The following is a 23830-nucleotide window of genomic DNA, read 5'->3' as shown; positions in this document are numbered from 1 at the left end:
ATGATACTGTAGGTACCATAAGTTTCCAGAACTAAATTGTGAATTTAAGAGTAAATTTAAATTTAGGTGAGGTCTGTCCCATCATTTTTAAATATACAATTACTTACTATTTATTGAACACTTTTCATGATCAAAGTTGTTTACAAGTATTAACCAACAGTCCTGCAAGGCAGATTTTAGTAGTGTGCCTTAATACGCTATAGCATTCCTTTTTAAAGTGACTTATTTTTGATACTGCGTACCTAAAATACATAACAGAAAAGACTCTATACCTAAATATATTTACTGAATAAATAAGTGTCCAAGCTATACAATGTTTTCAGATACATGTAAGGGCTGTACTTCCCATTTGATGCTATATAGTCCAAAAAGTTTAAGAATTTAGATTTCCAGTACCACTATTTAATGTATCTGTAGTATTTATCCTAACATTAATCCAAGAATTCAAGAAAAGTGAAAAGCAGACTTCCCCAGTACTGTATGACTGTATTTCCAATTTATATACAAGCAGATTTTTAAATAAATAATGCTAATCTCAGCAGTCTAATCAAAATGGAGCTAAAAATAGCTGAATTAATTTGCATAACCAAAAACAAACTCCTGGGTTGTTTGGCTGCATAAGAAGAACTTAATGCTGCAAGTAGACTAGTAATTTATTCTGATCTGTATAACAATGTTCTATACTGCAGCTGTATCAGTAAAAATAGTCAATCTCCTCTTCCATCTCATTACCTTTTAAGGAAGTCAAAGGACTCCAGGACACACAACTCCTAAAGTTTGACAAATTAATCCAATGACACTAGTACTTTTCACTAGTATACCAACAGTACAGGTTATTGAACTCCTCTCCACCATACGTCACTACAGATTGAAAACTGAATATATCATCCAGTTTTGCATACACTTAGATACCAGGGCAGTATAAGAATTTAAAAAGTAAAATAAATCTATACTTGGTAACTACATGTGAAAGTTCATTTTTCTGGTAATATACAATCTCTGATACTTTACATGGACCAGTCAATAATCAATCTGCTACAGCTGCTACCTAAGGAGGATTTATGTCCTTTGGCTCAAGCAGTTAAATAAAACTCATGCCTTTGAGTGCATGAGATCCAGAGTTCAATCCTCACAAAATGACCCAAAGCAGGCAACTATCACATGGGAACAGGAATTGAAAATGTACAGAGCACTGAGCCACAGGGACGGTAAAGTGAGAAATTCAGGACAAAAGACAAAGGCTTGAAGCAACACGCATCTTCAATGCCTGATCATCTTTCCATCTCTCACCACAACCCCTTCAGAAGTAGTACACGTGGGAAATTAGAGAAGGAAAAAGGATTTGAAACATCTCTCCCCCTCCAAAACACTGTCCTGGCAATAGTCAGAGTCCTACTATGGGAAGAACAAGGCATCACTTCAACACAAGAATGGAAAATACTGCTCTCAAATGCGTAGAGACCCTGCCTACCCATGGCTACAGAACTGAAATTTAGTACAATTTCAGATTTCCCACATAGGTGCATAAAGAGTGCTACACACACACAAAAAAGCAATTCAACCATTTTGGTGAAGCTGGATTTTGTCTTGTTTAAATAAATGTGTCATATTTAGATTAGAGTTTTTTTAAAACAGTAAATTCTAATTTTGTTGGACTACTGATCACATTAAAAAACTTAAATTCTGAAGCCTACCAAACCAGGAACTAGGAAATACTCCCTTCATGGATCAAATACTGAAGTGAAGTTGATCAGACCAATTTGTATACTTGCCATTGCAGGCCACTGAACCGTATCTGTAGAGTTGGCTTGAGATTTTCGTTCAGCAAGTACCAATTTTTGCTCTACTAGAAATCCTCTCATTTTATGGTTGTAGACCTCGATCCATCTTCTTTTCTCCCATGACTCACCATCAAACTCCACACATACCTAGAGGAATGGGAAAGAAGTTAAAAATCTGGGACATGACCATCAGATTGTTGTTTAATAGCACTTTCGGTCTCTCTCTTCCTTCTATTTAAAGAGAATTTTTTTGTGACCCTAAGAACCCTTCGGTGCCCAATGGCAGAGGGGCCACTATACTGCAACTCATCATCAGGCCTGATGCAGCCACTACCCCTAGGACAGTGTTGTCATAATATGTATCCAAAATGTAACATATCATATATAAACTGGGGACATGCCGGTCAGAAATACCAATGTGTGTTGTATGTTCAAGCTGTATATAGTAGAACCTCAGAGTTACAAACACTGTCCATAACTCTGAAATGTTCGTAACTCTGAACAAAACTTTAGTTTCTCTTTCAAAAGTTTACAACTGACCACTGACTTAATACAACATTGAAACTTTACCATGCAGGAAAAAAATGCTGCTTTCCTTTTTTTTTTGTAATTTACATTTAACACACTACTGTACTTGCCTTTTTTTTGGTCTCTGTTGCTACCTGATTGTGTACTTCCAGTTCCAAATGAAGTGTTGACTGGTCAGTTCTTAACTTTGAGGTTCTACTGTATAAAGAATTACGCATGTGTGTGTGTGTGTGTGTGTGTGTGTGTGTGTGTGTGCTGAAAATATGTTCTAAAAACAGAGCATAAATCAAATCTACCCTAGACAAAGGAATTTGGATTTACTAATCTGCACCCTCAGGAAATCTTCCTGAGATAGATACTGGATTTTGGAAAATGTAAGGGGAAGCAAAAAAATTCTATTTATCCATCACTTAGGGGACACAGGGAACAGCACCCTATGAGCCTGTGAACAATGGATCCTCTTGGCCAGAAGAGCAGAAGCTGCCGCTACAATTCCTTGGTGTGGCAAGGAATTGAAACAGTCTAATCTCCAGCAAAGTTCACTTTTGCTAAGGCAAAAGGGTAACTCAGTGACTTACAGTTCTGGGCTGCATTAAGGAGAACACCACACTTTTTTTTTTTTTAACCTTATCCAACAATTAAGTTTAGTTATAAACATTTGTTCTTATGAAAATGTCCATTTATTGCATTTTTGTCACACAATGAAGTGCAACTACTATACAATAGTTACACTACTCTATTTTTAAACTAAAAATAAACAAATTCTAATCTAGTCAATGTTATGCAACATTTTTAACCATAAAATTCCAGTCTTCTATATCACTTATCCATCTCCACAGTGAGCCAGATTCAAATTTTAAATTAATGTATTTCAATAACTCCACTACTCCTGCTGAGAGTTTAAAACAATTATTATCTGAATGCAGAAGAAAAGCCTGTTAACATTTAGGTTTTGGGTTTTTTTTAATACCATGTGAGAACATCATTCAATTTTCACTTTCTATTTTTACAGCACCCAAATGTGTTAGCTGCTTTACAGAAACATATGAATAGATCAGTCTCTGCACAGAGGAGCTTAAATTTTGCATGTATTGCAAGAAGAGGGTGACAAAAAGAGTGTGGAAAAGATAGTTAACATTTACAGCAATAAAGTTAAATGATCTGATTACTGTTTTTATTTTCTGCACATCTTGGGGATCCCTTAAATAAAAATTTACAAAGTATTCCTCACTTCTGAGTGAGGAGAACATGGTAGCTTGATGAACTGGTTTTGGGATGTCATTTCATGCCTACATTTACAAGTTGCACTCCATATAGGTTTTAACATGCCCTCTTCCCAATTGCCATAATATCTGACATGTGAGGTAGTTTATGGCAAAGTTTTTGTAGCATTAAGTGAGATTTTGTGTAAACCTAGATGATTTAGTTTTGAGTGAAACATCCCTTAGAGTGTGCAACCCAATACTACAGCACTGTGCTAACATGAGAATCAAGAGTCAAACCCACAGAAACAAGTGTGAAACTGACTAATCTTTTCACTGTCCAGCTGAATTGCAGAAAATAAGCAAACAGAATAAACAGAAAAACTAGATTGTTTGTTACTAATTGTTTAGACAAAAGAACATATCAGCAATTGGAAAACAACATGTTTTGACAATTTTACATTTGGTATTACTTGAAAACAAAGTTGAAAATATTGCAAAGACTAAATCACTATGCAATTTTGTAGCTGTGTTGGTCCCAGGATACCAGCAAGACAAGGTTATTGAACCAACTTCTGTTGTTGAGAGAGAGAAGCTTTCAAGCTTACACAGAACTCTTCTTCAGGTTCTGGAAATGTACTCAGTGTTCCAGCTAAATACAAGATGAAACCAGCTGAAATAGGTGTTGACTAGTTATGCTAAACCAAGGACCATTAAGTGGCCTATTAATCCCCCTCCAGTCACAGGGTTTGGGGGGCAAGACAGCTAGACACTAAGGCTGGGTCTACGCTAGCAATTGAAAGACATAACTTTTGTCTGTCAGAGATGATTAAACACCCTCCTGCCTCCCTGAAAGACAAAAGTTTTGCTGTGACAAGCGCCCGTGTGAACAGTGTGTTGTCAGCAGAAGAGCTGACAAACAGCAGCTACACTGGACAACTTTTAGCGGCACAGCTGTGGCGACACAGCCATGTCACTAAAAGTTGAGTAGTGTAGCCAAAGCCTTAGACTTTGGCTACACTAGTACTTTCATTGGTAAAACATACATTGGTCAGTGGTATGGTGGAAGAAAAAACAAAACAAAAACCTACACCCCCGACCAACAAAAGTGCTGGTCTGGACAGCATTATGTGGGTGGGAGATGCTCTCCCACAACATAGCTACTGCTGCTCATTGGAGGTGGTTTAATTATGTCAGAAGGAGAACTCTTTCATGCCTGCGTACAGCAGCTACGCAGGAAACCTTACAATGGCACACCTGCATCAGTACAGTTGTGCCGCTGTAAGGTCTGTAGTGTAGACGAAGTCTAAAACTCATGGACTGAACAGAGACATTGTTATAAACTACAAATCCAATCTATAACCCACTAACAACCTCCCCTTTCTCTTCCCCCACCCCCCATGACTGGAGGGTTGTTAACAGGCCACTTCACCTTAAATGGTCCCTTGAAATGTGTTAACTAGTTATGCTAAACAATCTGTTCCATCTTGTATTCAGCTGTGACTCTTTCCCAGACCTGAAGAAGAGCAGTGCATAAGCTCGTCTCTCCCCCACAACAGAAATTGGCCCAATAAAAGGATTACCTCACCCACCATGTCTCTCTACAGACTAAGCACTGCAATTCAATCCTCTCTCTTCCTCAACATGGTTTTTCAATTCACCATCACTCTGGGACCTTTTGCTATAGATTCCTATTACCCCTCTCTCTTTTCTTTCAAGACTGGTAGTGGGGTTGTATGCTTTTTTGTACAAAAGCTCTTTGCGGTCCTTGCCATCCTGGTCACTTTTCACACTAAACACTTCTATTGGAGAGAGAAGAATGCATTAAAGCAGGAGTCGGCAACCTTTCGGAAGTGGTGTGCCAAGTCTTCATTTATTCACTCTAATTTAAGGTTTCACATGCCAGTAATACATTTTAAATGTTTTTAGAAGGTCTCTTTCTATAAGTCTATAATATATAACTAAACTGTTGTTGTATATAAAGTAAATAAGGTTTTTTAAATGTTTAAGAAGTTTCATTTAAAATTAAATTAACATGCAGAGCCCCCCAGACCAGTGGCCAGGACCCCGGGCAGTGTGAGTGCCACTGAGAATCAGCTCGTGTGCCATCTTCGGCACACGTGCCATAGGTTGCCTGCCCCTGCATTAGAGTTAATCTCTTCTAACAGAGCCGTAACTAATTACAGGTCTCACAGTAAAGGTCTGCAAAATCCCCAGCGGCACCTGCTCCTTTTCCTTTCTATTATCAGAGAGGGCTGAGCAGAGAGCACTCTGTAGCAATTTCTCCTCCCCACACCATATAAGGCTTTGATACCTCCCCTGACATGTCATATAGGCAAAACTCTACCCCAGCACACTAGATATGACTAGAATGCCACCCTCTGGAATTTAGGCTTGGTCTGTAGTGTAATCCCAAAGTTTAGACACTAAAGAGAAATAAGTCAATTAGAACTATTTAGTAACTGCCTTGAAAGGAAAAGGGACAAAAATACTTCCTCAGATTATCAGAAGCAGTCAGAGTCTCCCACTAAGAGAGCAAGGGAAAACCATATAACTGAAAGAAGGTAGCAGCAGCAGAAGAAGAGTCATGAAACAAGGCAGTATGCCACCAAGACAAAAGTAGAAGAAAATATAAAATGTACACACAATAAAACTCCATTACTGTGAAATCCTGTCACTAGCAGATGCTTCACGTGCTACAACAGCTGTGGCCCAAAGAGAGCTATTTGTTAATATGGTGTTAACATCTTGTTTCCACCCAATAAACTATATTAGAGGACAGGTAAAAATACATTTAATACTTCCCAGTATTCTGCCATTTAAGTAACTGTCACAGTTGCCATAGGGATGTTATCTGATTGTGAGAACCATCTAAACTCATGACCATCCAACAATCATGAATAGCAAGTGTCCCCACTACCTTATCGTACCAGTGACCATGATCAATAAGAAAATATAAAGTATTGCAACAATAGCCACTACAAACATTAAAAGCATCACCCCACCCCTCAATCTAATAAAATTTACTGTAGTCGTAGGAAGGCATATTCACCATTGAAACAAGATTTATAACTGCAGTAGTGAATTGTGCTGAAAAGTGTCTTAACAGGTAGGATACAATACAAACTTTGTCCAGGTGGTAGGAGTCAACAGATAATCTAGAAATATTTAGAGGGGTATTTTGTGCATGTATTTAACGTTCCAGAAGATTGAAAATACAGACATCAGCATATAGATTGTTTTCAAGCAGATGAGTAGTCTGACAGATTTATCTAGTCCAGAACAATTTCTGAGAAACAGATGGAAACATATGCGTGGTCTAAGAGGCAAAAAAAAGTCACTCATCTCCCCAGAACTGTTACATAACTAGAACTTACCTTCAAGTCCTGTTTGGAAACATCTGTGTGCGAAACGGCCCTGATTCTGCCAGCTTTCCAGGGCCATTCGGAGACGTGATCCGTATCCCACGGGCCGCTGTTCTCCTCCTCAGACAGGCTCAGGAACCTCTTCCCTACGAGCAAGGGCCAGCTCTCCTCCAGCCGCAGCACCATCCTAGCGCATTGGGAAGCCCTGTGCTCCGCAGAAGAGACCCAGGAAACACGAACAAAGCAGTAACTTCATTAGACAAGCGCTCCGGACAGTCGCACGCCGACCCCGACAAGCCCAGACGAGGCCGAACGGAGCTTCCCGCTCTTGTGAGAGGAGGGGGACGGGGAGGATTTCTTTCTAGTCGCCGTTTAACCGTAGACACCGCGGGGCGGGGGGGGGGGTGACACGACCGCGTTATATCCGCGCAGGTGGGGAGAACGGACTGGCAGCAGCGCAGCTACTGTGCAGCGCTGAGGGACCTTGTCCCCCTCCCAGCCACCAAACTCCGAGCCCCCCTTTTGTTCCCGGCGGGCCCTCCTCAGCAGGAACAGACGAGCCAAGTCCCTGGGCGTCAATGGAGCCAGCTGAGCGGGCAGCTCCTTGGAGAGCCCGCCGAGCCCCACTCCCACTCAGCCCTCACCTGCTCCCCACACACACAGAGAGCCCCCGGGCAGCACGTCCCGCTAAAGCCCCGAAACAGCCCGAAGAGTCTCCCCTCAGCCCGAGCACAAACAGCACCCGCCGCTCCTTCCCTTGCCCTCCCGGGCATTGCATACACCCCCTCACTCACACACACCCCCTCAACGCGCCCTCCCCCGAGCTGTTCCCGCTCATTGGCCCATCCCGGGAAGAGGGGCGGGGCACGGGGCAAGCCTCCGTCTCGGATTGGCCGAGGGGCGGAGTTAGCTTGCTGTTCATCGGGCCGGTTTTTCAGACGCTGCACTTTCAAAGATGGTGATTCTTCCGCCGGCCCAGATAAAGGAGTCCCGGGCCCCACTCCAGTCTCTGAGGGCCCAGAGTCAGAGGCCAATATGGAAAACATTCAGCATGTAATTAGTGGCATCCGTGTGATTTTTCCAAGTAGATTGGCTATGACTAGAGGGATCGCTACGCGACTGGCGGAGGGATCTCGAATGGAGGCAGAAAGTGTGAGAGGGCCGCTTATACGTGCGGTTAGCGGCGTACTCAGATATAGCACAGGGGGAGGAGGCACTTGCGGAGCTGTTCTGCGCAAGCGCACATTGCCACATGAACCTGCGGGGGTGCTGCGCGTGACTGTCTGCGCATGGGCACACGGTAAAGGACTTGACGCCTACTGACGGCATGCTCTACCCATGCGCATCAGCAGGGAGGTTGATGCTTCGGGAAGCATGCAAACGAGGCTGAGGTGGCTCATAGGCAGCCATCTTGTGGAGCAGTCTTGAAGGCTGTGGAGAGGCCTTTTGGCTTCAGGTCTTCTCCACTATCCAGGGCACTCATAGGGGGAAGTGTGTTGGGGTACATTAGAAACGCCACAAGTGGAAAAGGGATAGCTGGGCTCACCATGTGCTTTGGGTGATGGCAGCAACACACTCTTGAAGCGCAAGCTAATCGTCAGAGGCAAGCTCCCCAGAGACCAGGACATGCTAACTCAAAGCAGCGCCAGGCCTACTACAACAACAGATGCAAAACATCTCAACATAGCTCCATTGCTACACTGATCAGCACCCTCCACAACACACTTTTCAAGCTCCATGGATCTTACACATGCCTATCACAACATGTGGTCTACCTCATCCAGAGCACTAAATGCCCCAATAACAACTATGTGGGTGAACTGACAATCACTACACTCTGGAATGACTCACACAGGAAAATAATGCAAGATAAAATGACTACATCACCTTGAGTGAACACTTTTCACAACTATCTGTATTTGACCTCTCAATCCTCAACCTGAAAAGAAACCTGCAGAACACCTTCAAAAGACAAGCTTAAATTCACAACTTTCCTATGAATGGACTGAATAGAGACATTGGATTTATGAATTTTAGAACAATCTATAACCCACTAAACTCACCTGTCTGGCTTTTTTTCTCCTTTCCTCCTTATGACTGCAGAGGTGTTAACTGACCACTTGAATGGTTCCTTGAAATACACGTTAACTATCTATGCTAAACAATTTGTTCCACCTTGTATTTAGCTGTGACACTGTGAATACATTTCCCAGACCTGAAGATGATTTGTGTGTAAACTTGGAAGCTTGTCTCTCACCAACAGAAGCTGGCCCAATAAAAGATGCTACCTCACTCACCTTGTTTCTCTAATAAAGAAAAATGCCCACTGTGAGCAACTGAGCTGGCTTAGTCTTACTTGATGCCAAGAGACATTGACTGTGATCCAATATTCCATGAGTACACCCATCCAACGTCCCGCTTCACAATGTGGGAAGAAGAATAGAGAGAGAACTGCCCAAAACAGAGAACGTATTAGGTCATCCAATCTGCTGCCTTCTGCTGGCTATAGGAGAAGCAGACAACCCCACAGTCCATACCTTTCTCTGGGTTCTTCCCAACACAAGGGTGTCCCTGAGGTCCACTCTCCTTCTGCCCCTTGCAGTCCACCTCAGCCATGGATTCCATCACATCCTTCAGCTGTCTGTTGAAGATTGGCTATTTCCACTATTTGTTTGGCTGCTGTTGCTTTTGTCTCAGAGATGTGATCTCCGCTTTAGCTAGCTCCTTGAGCTTTTTCCACTAGTTTTCTTCAGGGCTTCACGTCTGATAATTCTCCAACCACTACCCCTTATCAAACAACAACAAATTAAAATTATTGTAAAAAAAAATAGGAATTTTTCCTAATGTCCAACTTAAACCTCCCTTACTGCAATTTAAGCCCATTGCTTCTTGTCCTATCCTCAGTGGTTAAGAAGAACAATTTTTCTCCCTCCTCCTTGTAATAACCTTTTATGTACTTGAAAACTGTTATGTCCCCTCTTAGTCTTGTCTTCTCCAGACTAAACAAACCCAATTTTTTCAATCTTCCTCATAGGTCATGTTTTCTAGACCTTTAATAATTTTTGTTGCTGTTCTCTGAACTTCCTCCAATTCACTGACATCTTTCCTGAAATGTGGCCCAGAACTGTACACTCCATTTGAGGCCTAGTCAGCATGGAGTAGAGTGGAAGAAGGACGTCTCTGTCTTGCTTACAGCACTCCTGCTAATATATCTGGCAAGGCTAATTACACACTCTGGCACTTCGTGTGCAGAAGGTGGGGGCCCGCAAGGATTTTAAAAATTAATACTGGCCACTCCAGGCTTGTATTAAACTCCCAAGGTTACAGCTTTTTTTGGACCTTGAATTGGTAGATGCCGGCACCACCCAAGTGCAGAACCCCTTTGAGAGCCCAGGAAGGCGTACTTGGGAATTTCTTCCTGTGGGGTACCCTCAAGCCCTTTCACCTCCCCTCCCCACCCCCGGGAAGAGCTGAGGGGTGGGGGGCAAATCAGCTGTTGCCACCATCTAATTAAACAACATGTGCACAAACCTCTTAGGACACAAAAATCCAATTCTGTGCTTTAAAAGGGTAAAATTTATTAATAAAAAAAAATAAGAAAATACATCTGGGAACTCAGGCTATTGCTAGATTTTAAAAGAGCAACTACAAAGATTAAGCACCAAGAATAGCTTTCTTGAGGTCCAGCTTAAAGGTTACAAACAAAACAAAAGCACAGAGGAATTCACAAGCCATAAAGAAATACAAGGGATAAACCTAATCACGTCTTCCTAGACATTTCCTGATCTACTTACATATCTGGGGGTTTAAATGAGTAATTTCTAGGTATGCTACTGATGATGTTTTCATACCAGGCCCAAGCTTCTTACAGCATAGCTGTTGCCCTGTCCGCCTCTCCCCATGAGAACAACAACAGACAGACAAAAGGGGAGTTTTTTCTTAATTTTAAAAAGTTCTAGCCTTCCCATTGGCTCTTTTGGCCAGGTGCCCACTCACTTCTTTTTTCCTATGCATAGCAGTGAAACTTTTTAACCCTTTACAGGTAGAACAATTAAAGAACAGCTACTAAGAGGGATTTCATAGCTACTGGCTGACTGAGTGTCCATAAAAGGGAGCTACCTCCCACCCCTTCATTTATCTCAATATCCCAGAATGATGTTTGCTTTTTTTGCAACAGTAATGTTACACTGCTGACTCATGTTTAGCTTGTGATCCACTACAATTCCCAGATTCTTTTGTAGGCAGTCATTTCCCATTTAGTATGTGTGCAACTGATTGTTCCTTCCTAAATGGAGTACTTTGCATTTGTCCTCATTGAATTTCATCCTATTTTCTTCAGACTATTTCTCCAGTATGTCCAGATAATTTTGAATTTTAATCCTGTCCTCCAAAGCACTTGCAACCCCTTCCAGCTTGGTATTGTCCGCAAACTTTATAAGTGTACTCTCTATGCCAGGGGTAGGCAACCTATGGCACGCGTGCCGAAGGCGGCACATAAGCTGATTTTCAGTGGCACTCACACTGCCTGGGTCCTGGCCACTGGTCTGGGAGGCTCTGCATTTTAATTTAATTTTAAATGAAACTTCTTAAACATTTTAAAAACCTTATTTACTTTACATACAACAATAGATTAGTATATATTATAGATTTATAGAAAGAGACCTTCTAAAAACGTTAAAATGTATTACTGGCACGCGAAACCTTAAATTAGAATGAATAAATGAAGACTCTGCACACCACTTCTGAAAGGTTGCCGACCTCTGCTCTATGCCATTATCTAAATCACTGTGAAGATATTGAACAGAACTGATCCCTGCAGGACCCCACTCGATATGCCCTTCCAGCTTGACTGTGAACCCCTGATAACTACTCTCTGGGAACAGTTTTCCAACTAGCTCCATCAAGTTGTATTTCCCTAGTTTGTTTATGAGAAGGTCATGCGAGACAGTATCAAAAGGCTTACTAAAGTCAAGACATACTACATCTACTGCTTCCCCCTCGCCTCCATGAGGTTTATTACCCTGTCAAAGAAAGCTATTATGTTGGTTTGACATGATTTATTCTTGACAAATCCATGCTCACTGTTACTTTTCACCTTATTATCTTCTAGGTGTTTGCAAATTGATTGTTCAATTACAGGAACTCCTCTCTTAAAGTCGTCCCGGTTAACATTGTTTCGATGTTAAGTTACTGATCAATTAGAGAACATGCTCATTTAAAGTTGTGAAATGCTCCCTTCTAATGTCGTTTGGCAGCTGCCTGTTTTGTCCACTGCTTGCAGGAAGAGCAGCTCATTGCAGCTAGCTGGTGGGTGGTTGGAACCAGGGTGGACCAGCAGCCCCACTATCAGCTCCCCCATCAGCTCCCCACTCCCCTAAGTTCCGTGTGCAGCAGCTGTCCCTCCCCCCACTGCCATGTGCTGCTCCTGCCCTCTGCCTTGGAGCTGCTCCCAGAGACTCCTGCTTGCTGTATGGGGGGGAGAGGGGAGCTAATGTCAGGGTCAGGGCCGGCTCCAGGGGTTTTGCCGCCCCAAGCAGCCCAAAAAAAAAAAGCCGCGATCGTGATCTGCGGCAATTCAGCGGGAGGTCCTTCGCTCCAAGCGGGAGTGAGGGACCCTCCGCCGAATTGCCGCCGAATACCTGAAAGTGCCGCCCCGCTCCGGAGTTGCCACCCCAAGCACCTGCTTGATAAGCTGGTGCCTGGAGCTGGCCCTGGTCAAGGTGTCTACCCCTCCCCCCTGCTCCTGCACCCCACTTACTTCATCTTCCATAGAGCGGGGTGGGGGACACATGACCAATGGAGGGAGCTTCTAGGCACTATCTGCGGGTCTCAGGTCTCTGCAAGCTGATTTAATTAACAAGGCAGTGTACTTAAGCCTGGAGTCAGCTACTTAAATGGGAAATGCGCATTTTTTCTTTCACACACAGAGTGTGTGTCTCTGTCTGCCCTCCCTCCTTTCCTGCTGCCTTGTAGAGTGTTGTGAGAGTTAACCCTTGAGGGCTTAGTCAATTGCTAGTTCATTTAGCAGTAAGGCATTCCCTGGGAAATATCCCACCCTGTGACTCCTCCACCTCAACCAAGCTTCACAATCATCATCACTGTGTACCAGTATTAAATTGTTTGTTTAAAACTTATAGTGCATATGTGTGTGTGTATATATATATATATATAAAATATAGTCTTTTGTCTGGTGAAAAAAATGTCCCTGGAACCTAACCCCCTCATTTACATTAATTTGTATGGGGAAATTGCCTTCACTTAACAATGTTTCGCTTAAAGTCACATTTTTCAGGAACATAACTACAACGTTAAGTGAGGAGTTCCTGTATTTGCTCCATTATCTTTCCGAGTACTGACATTAAGATGACTGGTCTATAATTCCCTGGATTGTCCTTTCTTCCCTTTTTATTGATTAACACTATATTTGCCTTTTTCCAGTTCTCTGGAATCTTTCCCATCTTCCATGACTTTTCGAAGATAATCGCTAATGGCTCAGATTCTCCTCAATCAGCTCCTTGAGTATTCTAAGATGTATTTCATCAAGCCCTGGTGACTTGAAGACATCTAACTTGTCTATGTAATTTTTAACAGGTTCTTTCCATATTTTAGCCTCTGATCCTACCTCATTTTTACTGGCATTCATTATGTTAGCCGTCCAATCGCTACTCAACCTTTTTGGTGAAAACTGAAACAAAAACGTCATTTAATACTACTGCCATTTCCACATTTTCTGTTACTGTTTTTCCTTCCCCACTGAGTAACAAGGCCTACCCTGTACTTGGTCTTCCTCTTGCTTTTGAAGTATCTGTAGAATGTTTTCTTGTTGCCTTTTATGTCTCTAGCTAGTGGAATCTGGTTTTGTGACTTTATCTTTCTAATTTTATCCCTACATACTTTTGTTATTTGTTTATATTCATCCTTTCTAATTTGACCTAATTTCTACTTTTTGTAGGACTCTTTTTTTGAGTTTCAGATCACTGAAGATCTCCTGGTTAAACCACAGTGGTCTCTTACCATACGTCCTATCTTTCGTACATAGTGGGATAGTTTGCTCTTGTCAGTTTTTCAAAGAGACATTTTTAAGGGCACAACTCTCTTAAACTGTTTTTCCCCTTAGACTTGCTTCCCTGGGGATCTTACCTATCAACTCCTTGAGTTTGCTTAAAGTCTGTTTTCTTGAAATCCACTACATTTATTGTGCTGTTTTCCCTCCTACCATTCTACTATTTCATTATCACTGCCTTTAGTTTTTACATTTTTTTAAAAAATAAAAACATATATTAACTATTAACAAAATTTTACTGAAAGTACCAGTGTCACTTATTCAGTGTGTGCACTCCCCCTCTTGTAGTTGATTTTTGAATGCACTTTAAATTTACAGTGGAATCCTGATCTAATTGGGACCGGGGCCAGATCAGCTAATAAAAAATTGGGATAATCAGGAGAATTGGCAAAGAGCTTTCTGTCACTTATTTTAAGATGGGTTGGTTCCGCATGGTGCTGATAGCCAGAGCCTCAGCCATCTGGGGCTCACCGCATGAGCCCCACAGCTATCAGCCCCGGGTTTGGTTCATATGGAGAGCTAGATAATGGAGGCTTGGATAAACGGGGTTCTACTGTATATCAATAAAAGATTATGTTCAACTGATACTGTACCTACATCTATTGTGGCTACGGAAACTAAAGTTCAGTGTTTCATTTTAATTGTGGAAAATGTGGATTTTTATTTTTTTTAAATCAGAGAATTTTGTTTTTTTTATCATGGAAAACTAGGCTCCCTGGAAATCACACAGGGGAGATGGGAAACCCAGATTTATTTGGTGTTTGCAGTCTGAGCAAGCCAAGCCACAGTGTTTTTATCAACAATTTTGGAGGCACAAAGACCTTCAGAAAGCTGAGTCATTTTGCAGTCCTCAACAATGTGTGTCATGGTTTGTGGCTGCCCACATTGACATAGTGGACTGTCTCCAAAACACCACTGAAATTTTGCTGCAGCCCAGGTTTTATGTCTGATATGAAACCAGTAGAGAAGGCTCCATTGCCTTCATCATAATGGGCTGACAGTGAGTATCTTGTCTGAGACAAGATAATTATTTGTCACTTTCTCTGAGGACCATGAAGCTCACCATGCGTCCTCTACCATAAATCCCTCACCTGGTAAACTTATCCACAACAAGCACCGTGAGGACAGATGACCATGTGATGGATTAAACAAATCTTTAATTAACAGTAGATGTGGCATATCCTGCAATTTCGTCATGAGCTTTGCTATGCTTTCCTCTCTGTGAACACTGGGTGGAACAATATTGCAGAGAACCGGTAACCATGGTAGAAGAGTAGATTTAAGTGTGCCTGAAATAATACACATGGTGGAATTAAGTGGTATGTCAATCATCCTTGTGTGAGACGAGCGAGCCCATACTGGAGTGCAGTGTTCCGCTGCTGAATAACAGAATGCCAAGGTTGAAGTGTGTAATGTTTGGGCTTTGGTGCCCCATATAATTCCAGTCAGCTTTCTGAGCAGGTTGTTGTGCATCACTGTCTTTGTAAGATGGTCATGATATGTGAGAGTTCTATCCAAAGTGAGGCCTAGATGGATCAGATGTGAATCATGCTTTATTCACTGACTATTGAGAACTATATTCACTCTCCACCCACTTGTGCATGATGGAAGTGGAAGACACTCAACATAGTCTTACTTCCACTTGGTATCAGGCACCACCAATGATTATAATCGCCCATATCCACCATATCTGCATTCAAAACACTCTCCAGTATGTCAAAGGAGTGTGACTGAGTGCCGAGGCATATGTCATCTTGTAGCGGGGTGGCTACCCGCTCCTGCCCTTTTGGGCTTTAAAACAGCCCTGGGAAGGGGCTTTTTGGCTGGGCTGATTGGGGAAGTGGCTGCAGCTGGAGGCCACGCCCCAAACTGAACAGGGCTTATAAGAAGGCAGGGAAGCCAGGAGCAGTCAGTCTCTCTCTGCTTCCAGAGAGAGATGGGCCTGGCTGCTTAGAGGCTGAGAAGGTACCTATGGTGAAGCAGGGCTGGGGAAGGGCTGAGGAGCTAGGGAAGCTCCAGCCTGGAAAGCCCCAGGCTGCGGCCTAGAAAAGGGCAAGAGGTACTGGGGGTTGCATGAGACAACCCAGGAGTAGGTAAAGCAGCAGGTCCAAACCCCTTTTGCCTGTGATGAGTGGGCCGATGCTGCAGTCTGCCCCCAGGGTGTGGGGCTAGACCATGACTGTCAGTGGCCACTACTGAGGCAAAGTGGGGATAGTAGGGTGGGGGTTCCCCTGGGAGGAGGAGACCCAGTTATAGTTAAAAGGGCACCAGGTCCAGGGAGGGACACGGGGCCGAGAGCAAAACAGGTGGATCACCAGCCTGCAGAGGCGCTTCGGACTGGAAGAAGAGCTAATTCCCGGAGTAACCAGTAGGAGGCGCCGCAGGGGTGAGTACCGCCCTGTTACACATCTGCATAAACAAACTTGCAAGACCTATATACAGTATCATTCGAATATATGTTGAATAGCAGTGGAGATAATACTGATCCTTGTGGGAGGCCATTCTTCTGGTACCTCCAAGCACTTGTTCTATCACCAATATGCACACAGAAATGGTGATTTCTCAAAAACAGAGTGTGACATTCTGCACCTCAAAGTAGCACCCTGGAAACCCCATATTCATCACTGTCACATACACCTTTACCTCGATATAACGCTGTCCTTGGGAGCCAAAAAATCTTACCGCGTTATAGGTGAAACCGTGTTATATTGAACTTGGAAGATCCACCGGAGTGCGCAGCCCTGCCCCTCCGGAGCACTGCTTTCCGCATTATATCCAAATTTGTGTTATATCGGGTAGCGTTATATCGAGGTAGCTGTGTAATTATGATGTTTTGTACAAAGTATGCTTTGTGAGGCTTCATTTTAAAAGTCTTGATCTGTTCAACAGTAATATCCTGTTGGGTTGTATGTACTATCATAGTATGTGAAGTTACAAAGTATTGTCCTATGTGTTTCTGTTCTGAGATTGGGAACACGCACAACCACCTTTTCAGAACAAGTCATTCCTGAGCGCGAGGATCCAGATGTTACATGAATTCAGGTGCAATTCTATCATATCTGGGAGATGTACCCATTTTTAAATCATTCAGCACCTTATCCAATTCCAGACTAGTGAATGGCTTATTTTACTATCAGCTGGATTATTCCTTAGGAAATGCTGCCACTCGTCAAGTACCTGTCATTTGACAACTCTGTCAACAGGAGCACTGGCGACCTTCAACAGGTGACTGGCAATCTGATTTGGAGTAACTGCAGGCCTGCTTTGTGCACATGGATGTTGAGCCACATCTAGTTGATGAATTAAGCTCCAGTTCTTCTGGTTTGACTGTGTAAATTCAAGCACTACTGTCACTTCCTCCCATCCAGCTCAGCATGTGGTATCCAATGATTCTATAAGATGGTCCGCAATCTCCAGATCACCTGACTGCTCATGCTGCCTCAGCAAGTCTTCACAGTCCTCATTCAAACATTGAATATACAATGGTCAGAAGCCATGTGGAATTGTTGCACCTGCAGCTTTAAAAATAGCACAACAGAAATGGTGATTTGCATCTTCCACAGAGATGATATTTAATGGGATGGTTACGACACTCCATTCCAAGTACTCTGTAAAGGAGCCCCAATCTGCCTTCTGGAAGTTCCATCTAGGCTTCAGTATGCTCTTTATAATTGGATTTCCCATCTGAATCAATGACGGATGATGTTGGCAATGTGGAAAATCATTAAGTACAGTAAGCTGGTGCGGGTGATTGACAAATGACATGACCCAGCTCAGGTCTGGACAGCAGTCCCTATTCCAGCATGCTGAATGAAAGATACCATGCTGCTTAGGGAAGCCAATAGAAATAGAAGAACAGCATGAGGTCATCCTGCCTTTTGAAACAAGTTCATTGAACTTTGGAAGAAATAAACAAGGTCAGAAGTCATCCTTGGCATCCACTGCTAGACAGACACAACGGAACAGAGCTCTTGCAAGCTAAGAAAGATGGGTCCTTCAACCAATGGTGAGTTGAGGTCTCTGTAACTGAATATAGATGAGAAACCTGCTTAGGCAAAGATCTTTCACCTAAGACGACATGGGAAGCCAGTACCTTATACTTCTGTGGAAGGTTGTGACAGACGGCAAGTCAGCCATGGCTGGGAAAAAAGAGTGACTGGTGAGAGAAACCATCTTGAACAAAGCCTGTATCTTGCTAGATTAAGTTTTAGACTTTTAGATGTGTGTTTTCACTTTTGTTTTACTTGTCACCCTTTCTAACTTTATTCTTATTATTTGGCATCACAAAACCTATGTCTTATTGTTAATTAGTTGGTTTTATTCCTACTATAAACCACCTCAGTGCTGTGTTTAAAGGGAAGGGTGTATTTATACCAGTTAAGTTAATAAGTTGTGATGTGTTTCTGTGTCTTTAGAGGAACAAACAAACCTTATTATTTCTCTGAACTGTCCAGGAAAGGGCTGGACATTGCAGAGCACATTGTTTGGGGAGTGTGACTGGGAGTGTGGTGGGGTCATCCTGCTGGTTGTAACCAAGGCTCGTGGAAGCCAGAATGGTGCTGTTTGGCTGTAGACGGGCTGCTGGGGTGAGAGCTGCTGAGCCAGGGCTGTGTAAGCACACAGACAGTCAGGATGTGAGCTGCATGCTTGTAGGCTGGTTGTGGGCAGCCCAGATTGGGACCTCCAACAGCAAAGCAGTGTGAGGCACCCAGGGTTACAGGGCAAATGGTGACACAACCCCTCACTGGTCTGGATTGCACCTTGGAATCCCAACTGGACTGTTACAGCCACCCTGGACTTCTGGTATGCCTGCTGCAGTTCCTTTTCTTTCACACAGCACTGCTGCTTATTTCTGTTATATCCCCTTCATCTGCATCCCTCATGCAATCTGCTTGTAGATGTCCACGTTTCTACAACTGCTCCACAGGGCAGTTGCAAGAGAAATTGGGAAATGTTGTTTCCCTTGTGGGGAATATAGAAAATTGAGTTCATGTTGGAGTTCAACAGCCAATATTTCCGGTGAGGCTTGAGAACTTCAGTTCTGCTTCTTTGTGCATACTTACTCAGAAGATGGGAGAGGCAGGAGAGCTTGCAAACCTGTCTCCCATAGAGGCATATGACTTTTTAAAAAAAATCAAGGGGTAAAATTCTGGCCTTGTTGAAGACAATGGGAGTTTTGCTACTGACTTTCATGGGGTCAGGATTTCACACAGGAAGTTTTTTGCATCTAGATGCAGTTCTTCCAGTGATTTCCCTACACCCCCACTGAATTTCCCCCAACCCCCCCCCCAAGTTTTGTGAACTAGTCACATGCCAAACCTGGAGACTGAACTTTCCGACTTTGTTCTCACCCACAGCTATTTCACATTTGGGGACAATATATACCTTCAAGACAGTGGCACTGCTATGGGTACCTGCATGGCCCCATAGTATGCCAACGTTTTTTGGCTGACTTAGAACAATGCTTCCTTAGCTCTCATCCCCTAACGTCCCTACTCTACTTGCGCTACATTGATGACATCTTCATCATCTGGACCCATGGAAAAGAAGCCCTTGAAGAATTCCACCATGATTTCAACAATTTCCATCCCACCATCAACCTCAGCCTAGAACAATCCACACAAGAGGTCCATTTCCTTGACACTACTGTGCTAATAAGCGATGGTCACATAAACACCACCCTATACCGGAAACCTACTGTCTGCCATACTTACCTACATGCCTCCAGCTTCCATCCAGGAGACACCACACGATCCATTGTCTACAGCCAAGCTCTAAGATACAACCGCATTTGCTCCAATCCCTTAGACAGAGACAAACACCTACAAGATCTCTATCAAGCATTCTTAAAACTATAATACCCACCTGCTGAAGTGAAAAAACAGATTGACAGAGCCAGAAGAGTACCCAGAAGTCACCTACTACAAAACAGGCCCAACATAGAAAATAACGGAATGCCACTAGCCGTTACCTTCAGCTCCCAACTAAAACCTCTCCAGCACATCATCAAAGATCTACAACCTATCCTGAAAGATGATCCCTCACTCTCCCAGATATTGGGAGACAGGCCTGTCCTCGCTTACAGACAGCCTCCCAACCTGAAGCAAATACTCACCAGCAACCACACACCACACACCAAAAACACTAACCCAGGAACCTATCCTTGCAACAAAGCCAGATGCCAACTCTGTCCACATATCTATTCAAGGGACACCATCATAGGACCTAATCACATCAGCCACGCCACCAGGGGCTCGTTCACCTGCAAATCTACCAATGTGATATATGCCATCATGTGCCAGCAGTGCCCCTCTGCCATGTACATTGGCCAAACTGGACAGTTTCTATGCAAAAGAATAAATGGACACAAATCTGACATCAGGAATCATAACATTCAAAAACCAGTAGGAGAACACTTCAACCTCTCTGGCCATTCAGTAACAGATTTAAAGGTGGCAATTTTGCAAGAGAAAAGCTTCAAAAACAGACGCCAACTAGAAACTACTTAACTTGAATTAATATGCAAACTAGATACAATCAATTTAGGCTTAAATAGAGACTGGGAATGGCTGAGCCATTACACACATTGAATCTATTTCCCCATGTTAAGTATCCTCACACCTTCTTGTCAAACTATCTTAAATGGGCTATCTTGATTATCACTACAAACGTTTTTTTTCTCCTGCTGACAATAGCACATCTTAATTAATTAGCCTCTTAGAGTTGGTTGGGCAACTCCCACCTTTTCATGTTCTCTGTATGTATATATATCTCCAGATCATGCCTTGGGGTGCCATTCCTTGACTGCTGTGGAAATGGTCATTTAGAGAGAAAAATATATTAGTGACATTGAAATGCATTGGACTGGAAGAGTTTGTTTTGAAGGGACAGAGTGGAAACATGTTAAATATTCAGTATAGAGGCAGTAGCTCTAAAACAAATTCAGGACCTCCTATGGAACTCTGTCACAAGTCTCAATGGTATTACAACTATGTTGATGCCTACAAATCACTATACAGGCTGATGGTATCATATAATTAATAATAGCACATAATTAATAGTGATTGTGAAAAGTGAAACTTGTAGAAGTGCAACTCGAAACCCCCACAATAAATCAGATGTGTCCACACCTTGAATGATTGGTCTAGTTCTGGTCGCCCCATCTCAAAGAGATATAGTGGAACTGGAAAAGATTCAGAGATTGGCAGCAAAGATGATGCAGGGTATGGAGCAGCTTCCATATGAGCAGAGACTAAAAAGATAAGGTCTATTCAGCTTAGAAAAGAGATGACTAAGGGGACGTATGAGAGAGGTCTAGAAAACCATGAACAGTGTGGAAAAAGTTGATGGAAAGGGTAAATACTTCTCTCACAATACAAAAACCAGGGCTCACCTGATGAAATTAATGGGCAGCAGACTTAATACAAACAAGAGGAAGTCCTTTTTCACACAACACACAATTAACCTGTGGCACTCATTGCCATGGGATGTTGTGATGGCCAAAAGTCTAACTGGGTTCAAAAAAGAACTAGATAAGTTCATGGAGGATAGGTCCATCAAAGATCCCCAGGGATGCACCACAGGCTCAGGGTGACCCTGAACCTCTGACGGCGAGAAGCTGGGAGGGGAAGACAAGGTGGCTCATTCCAAACTGCTTTGTTCTGTACACTCCCCCAGAAGCTCTGGTACTGGCCACTACTGGAGATAGGATACTAGGCTAGATGGACCATTGGTCTGATCCAGTATGGCAGTTCTTAAATTTTTATGGTGTGCTGAGAATTTCTTGTCAACCTACAAAAAACGGCTACCACTTTGCTCCTCTTTGGATAGCACCATGCTACATATACTGATGAAGCAGCCATACTATAGATTCCTGGGTTACAGTGTGGGCTATCTAGCACTATTGCTACTCTGGACTAAAGGAATTCCTCCAGCAAACAACCCTGTCCCGAGAAGTTATGACTCATTTCTATATAAACCCTGTTAGAGCAACAAATCCTGCAATCAAATATCCATGATCTCTCCCTGGTTTGTACGGTAAACCAAACTCCTCCATGGGCAATAGCAATGCCCAGCGTTGTACATCTAAAGCAAATAAATCTGGAATGCCCATTTTCAGCCCTGATATCCCCCAGATGTTGTTTATAGATCGTTCCAGATACAGACTGTATCTGTGATCATAAACACAGTTCCCCCTAGTGGAGGAATAGACCTACTACAGGAAGTAGACCAATTCCAGACTTCACTGTAAGGCTCCACTGCAGAAAGTAGTACCTATTGGGTTTCTGGGCTGCAGAAAGTAATACACGGGTAGGCAACTTATGGCACATGTGCCAAAGGCGGCACGCAAGCTGATTTTCAGTGGCACTCACACTGCCCGGGTCCTGGCCACTGGTCTGGGGGGCTCTGCATTTTAATTTAAATTTAAATGAAACTTCTTAAACATTTTAAAAACCTTATTTACTTTACATACAACAATAGTTCAGTTATATATTATAGACTTATAGAAAGAGACCTTCTAAAAATGTTAAAATGTATTACTGGCACATGAAACCTTAAATTAGAGTGAATAAATGAAGACTTGGCACACCACTTCTGAAAGGTTGCCGACCCCTGAAGTAGTAAATGAGATTTTGTGGCTAGTGCTATGGTGCTTCCTGTGATGACTGGTTCAGAAGCATGTACATCTGTCAATCAACCTCCCAGTGCTGCTGCATGGGATGGAGACTCCTATAATGTGGGATGCAGCCCCTCATAAGGATTCCTGTCTATCCTATGGGGCCGGTCAAGCTGTGATGGTTTAAATGAGGGAAATTTCAGAATAGTCCAGCATAGATTTTATAAGGCACATTGATGAGCACAGAAAAATCCTCCATCATAATAATGAGAAACTGCTTTAAAAATAATCTAAAATGGGGGACTCTCCCTCTAAAAACTGATGGCTGGGCTGAATCCCCATATCCTGAAGAAGCAGCCTGAAGCGATTGAAGAGTCAGGGATTATTTTGGAGCGGATGTGATCACAATGCATTGTGACACAGTGGGACAATGTCATGACTTTGCTATGCCAATGTTATGATACATTGTGTTGTGTCACCATGTTCTCCTGCTGGACCAAAGAGGTAAAGTAGCAGCCACTAGTGGCCACCTACGATTACATTAATTAAAGCCACTTTGCTTTCCTTCTAGCTGCTCAGAGGCAGGGCCGGCTCCAGTCCCCAGCGCTCCAGGCGCGCTTGGGGCGGCATTTTGCCAGGAGGGCGGCAGGTGGCTCCGGCGGACCTTTCGCAGTCATGCCTGTGGGAGGTCCGCTGGTCCCGAGGCTCCCGTGGACCTCCCACAGACATGACTGCGGAGGGTTCGCTGGTCCCGCGGCTCCGGTGGACCTCCCGCAGGCGTGCCTGCGGATGCTCCACCGAAGCCGTGGGACCAGCGGACCCTCCGCAGGCACGTCTGCAAAAGGTCCCCCGGAGCCACGGGACGGGCGTGTTTGGGGCGGCCAAATTCCTAGAGCTGCCCCTGCTCAGAGGAGCTAGAATTTGGGGCAGGGACTGTCCTTTTGTTCTGTGTCTATACAGTGCCTAGCCCAATGGGGTCCTGGTCCAGCAGGGGCAGCAAAACAAATCATAAAAATTAATAACTTGGCTCTCCTTTGGCTGGGAGCAGTATAGGGACTATGATACACAGCCGGGCTAACAGAGGTGGCAGTAACCCCACAGCCAGTTCGTTACATTGTTAAAGCTAGTGCTGGTCGGCAGTGATTTGAAATAATCCCAGGGAACAGAATGAGACACCCTGGGCGCTATAAAGGGAAACGTGCGGGCCACATGGGACCGATCCAAGCGGGGCCTGCAGGCAGCCGGTGGAGAGAGAGGCTGGAGCCAGAGAGAAA

General features: G+C 43.4%; 1 protein-coding gene across 3 annotated transcripts in view; it reads right to left on the bottom strand.

Annotated features, from left to right (window-relative positions):
• The window catches only part of KDM3A (lysine demethylase 3A), a 47015-nt gene extending 39369 nt beyond the window's left edge, over nt 1-7646 (bottom strand). Inside the window, exons 1-3 of one of the 3 annotated variants that reach the window (XM_045019362.1) lie at nt 7521-7646; nt 6889-7081; nt 1773-1928 (exon numbers count right to left, since the gene is read on the bottom strand). In XM_045019362.1, the coding sequence (XP_044875297.1) occupies nt 1773-1928; nt 6889-7062 (330 nt within the window). In that variant the 5' untranslated portion in view covers nt 7063-7081; nt 7521-7646. Of the gene's footprint in view, nt 1-1772; nt 1929-6888; nt 7366-7520 lie in introns of those variants that run through there. The other 2 variants (XM_045019363.1, XM_045019361.1) reach the window with 2 other exon arrangements.
• Nucleotides 7647-23830: the final 16184 nt, after the last annotated feature.

This window comes from Mauremys mutica, chromosome 5 (assembly GCF_020497125.1).
Source record: "Mauremys mutica isolate MM-2020 ecotype Southern chromosome 5, ASM2049712v1, whole genome shotgun sequence".
NCBI lineage: Eukaryota > Metazoa > Chordata > Testudines > Geoemydidae > Mauremys > Mauremys mutica.
This window is presented reverse-complemented; position numbering and strand designations above follow the sequence as displayed.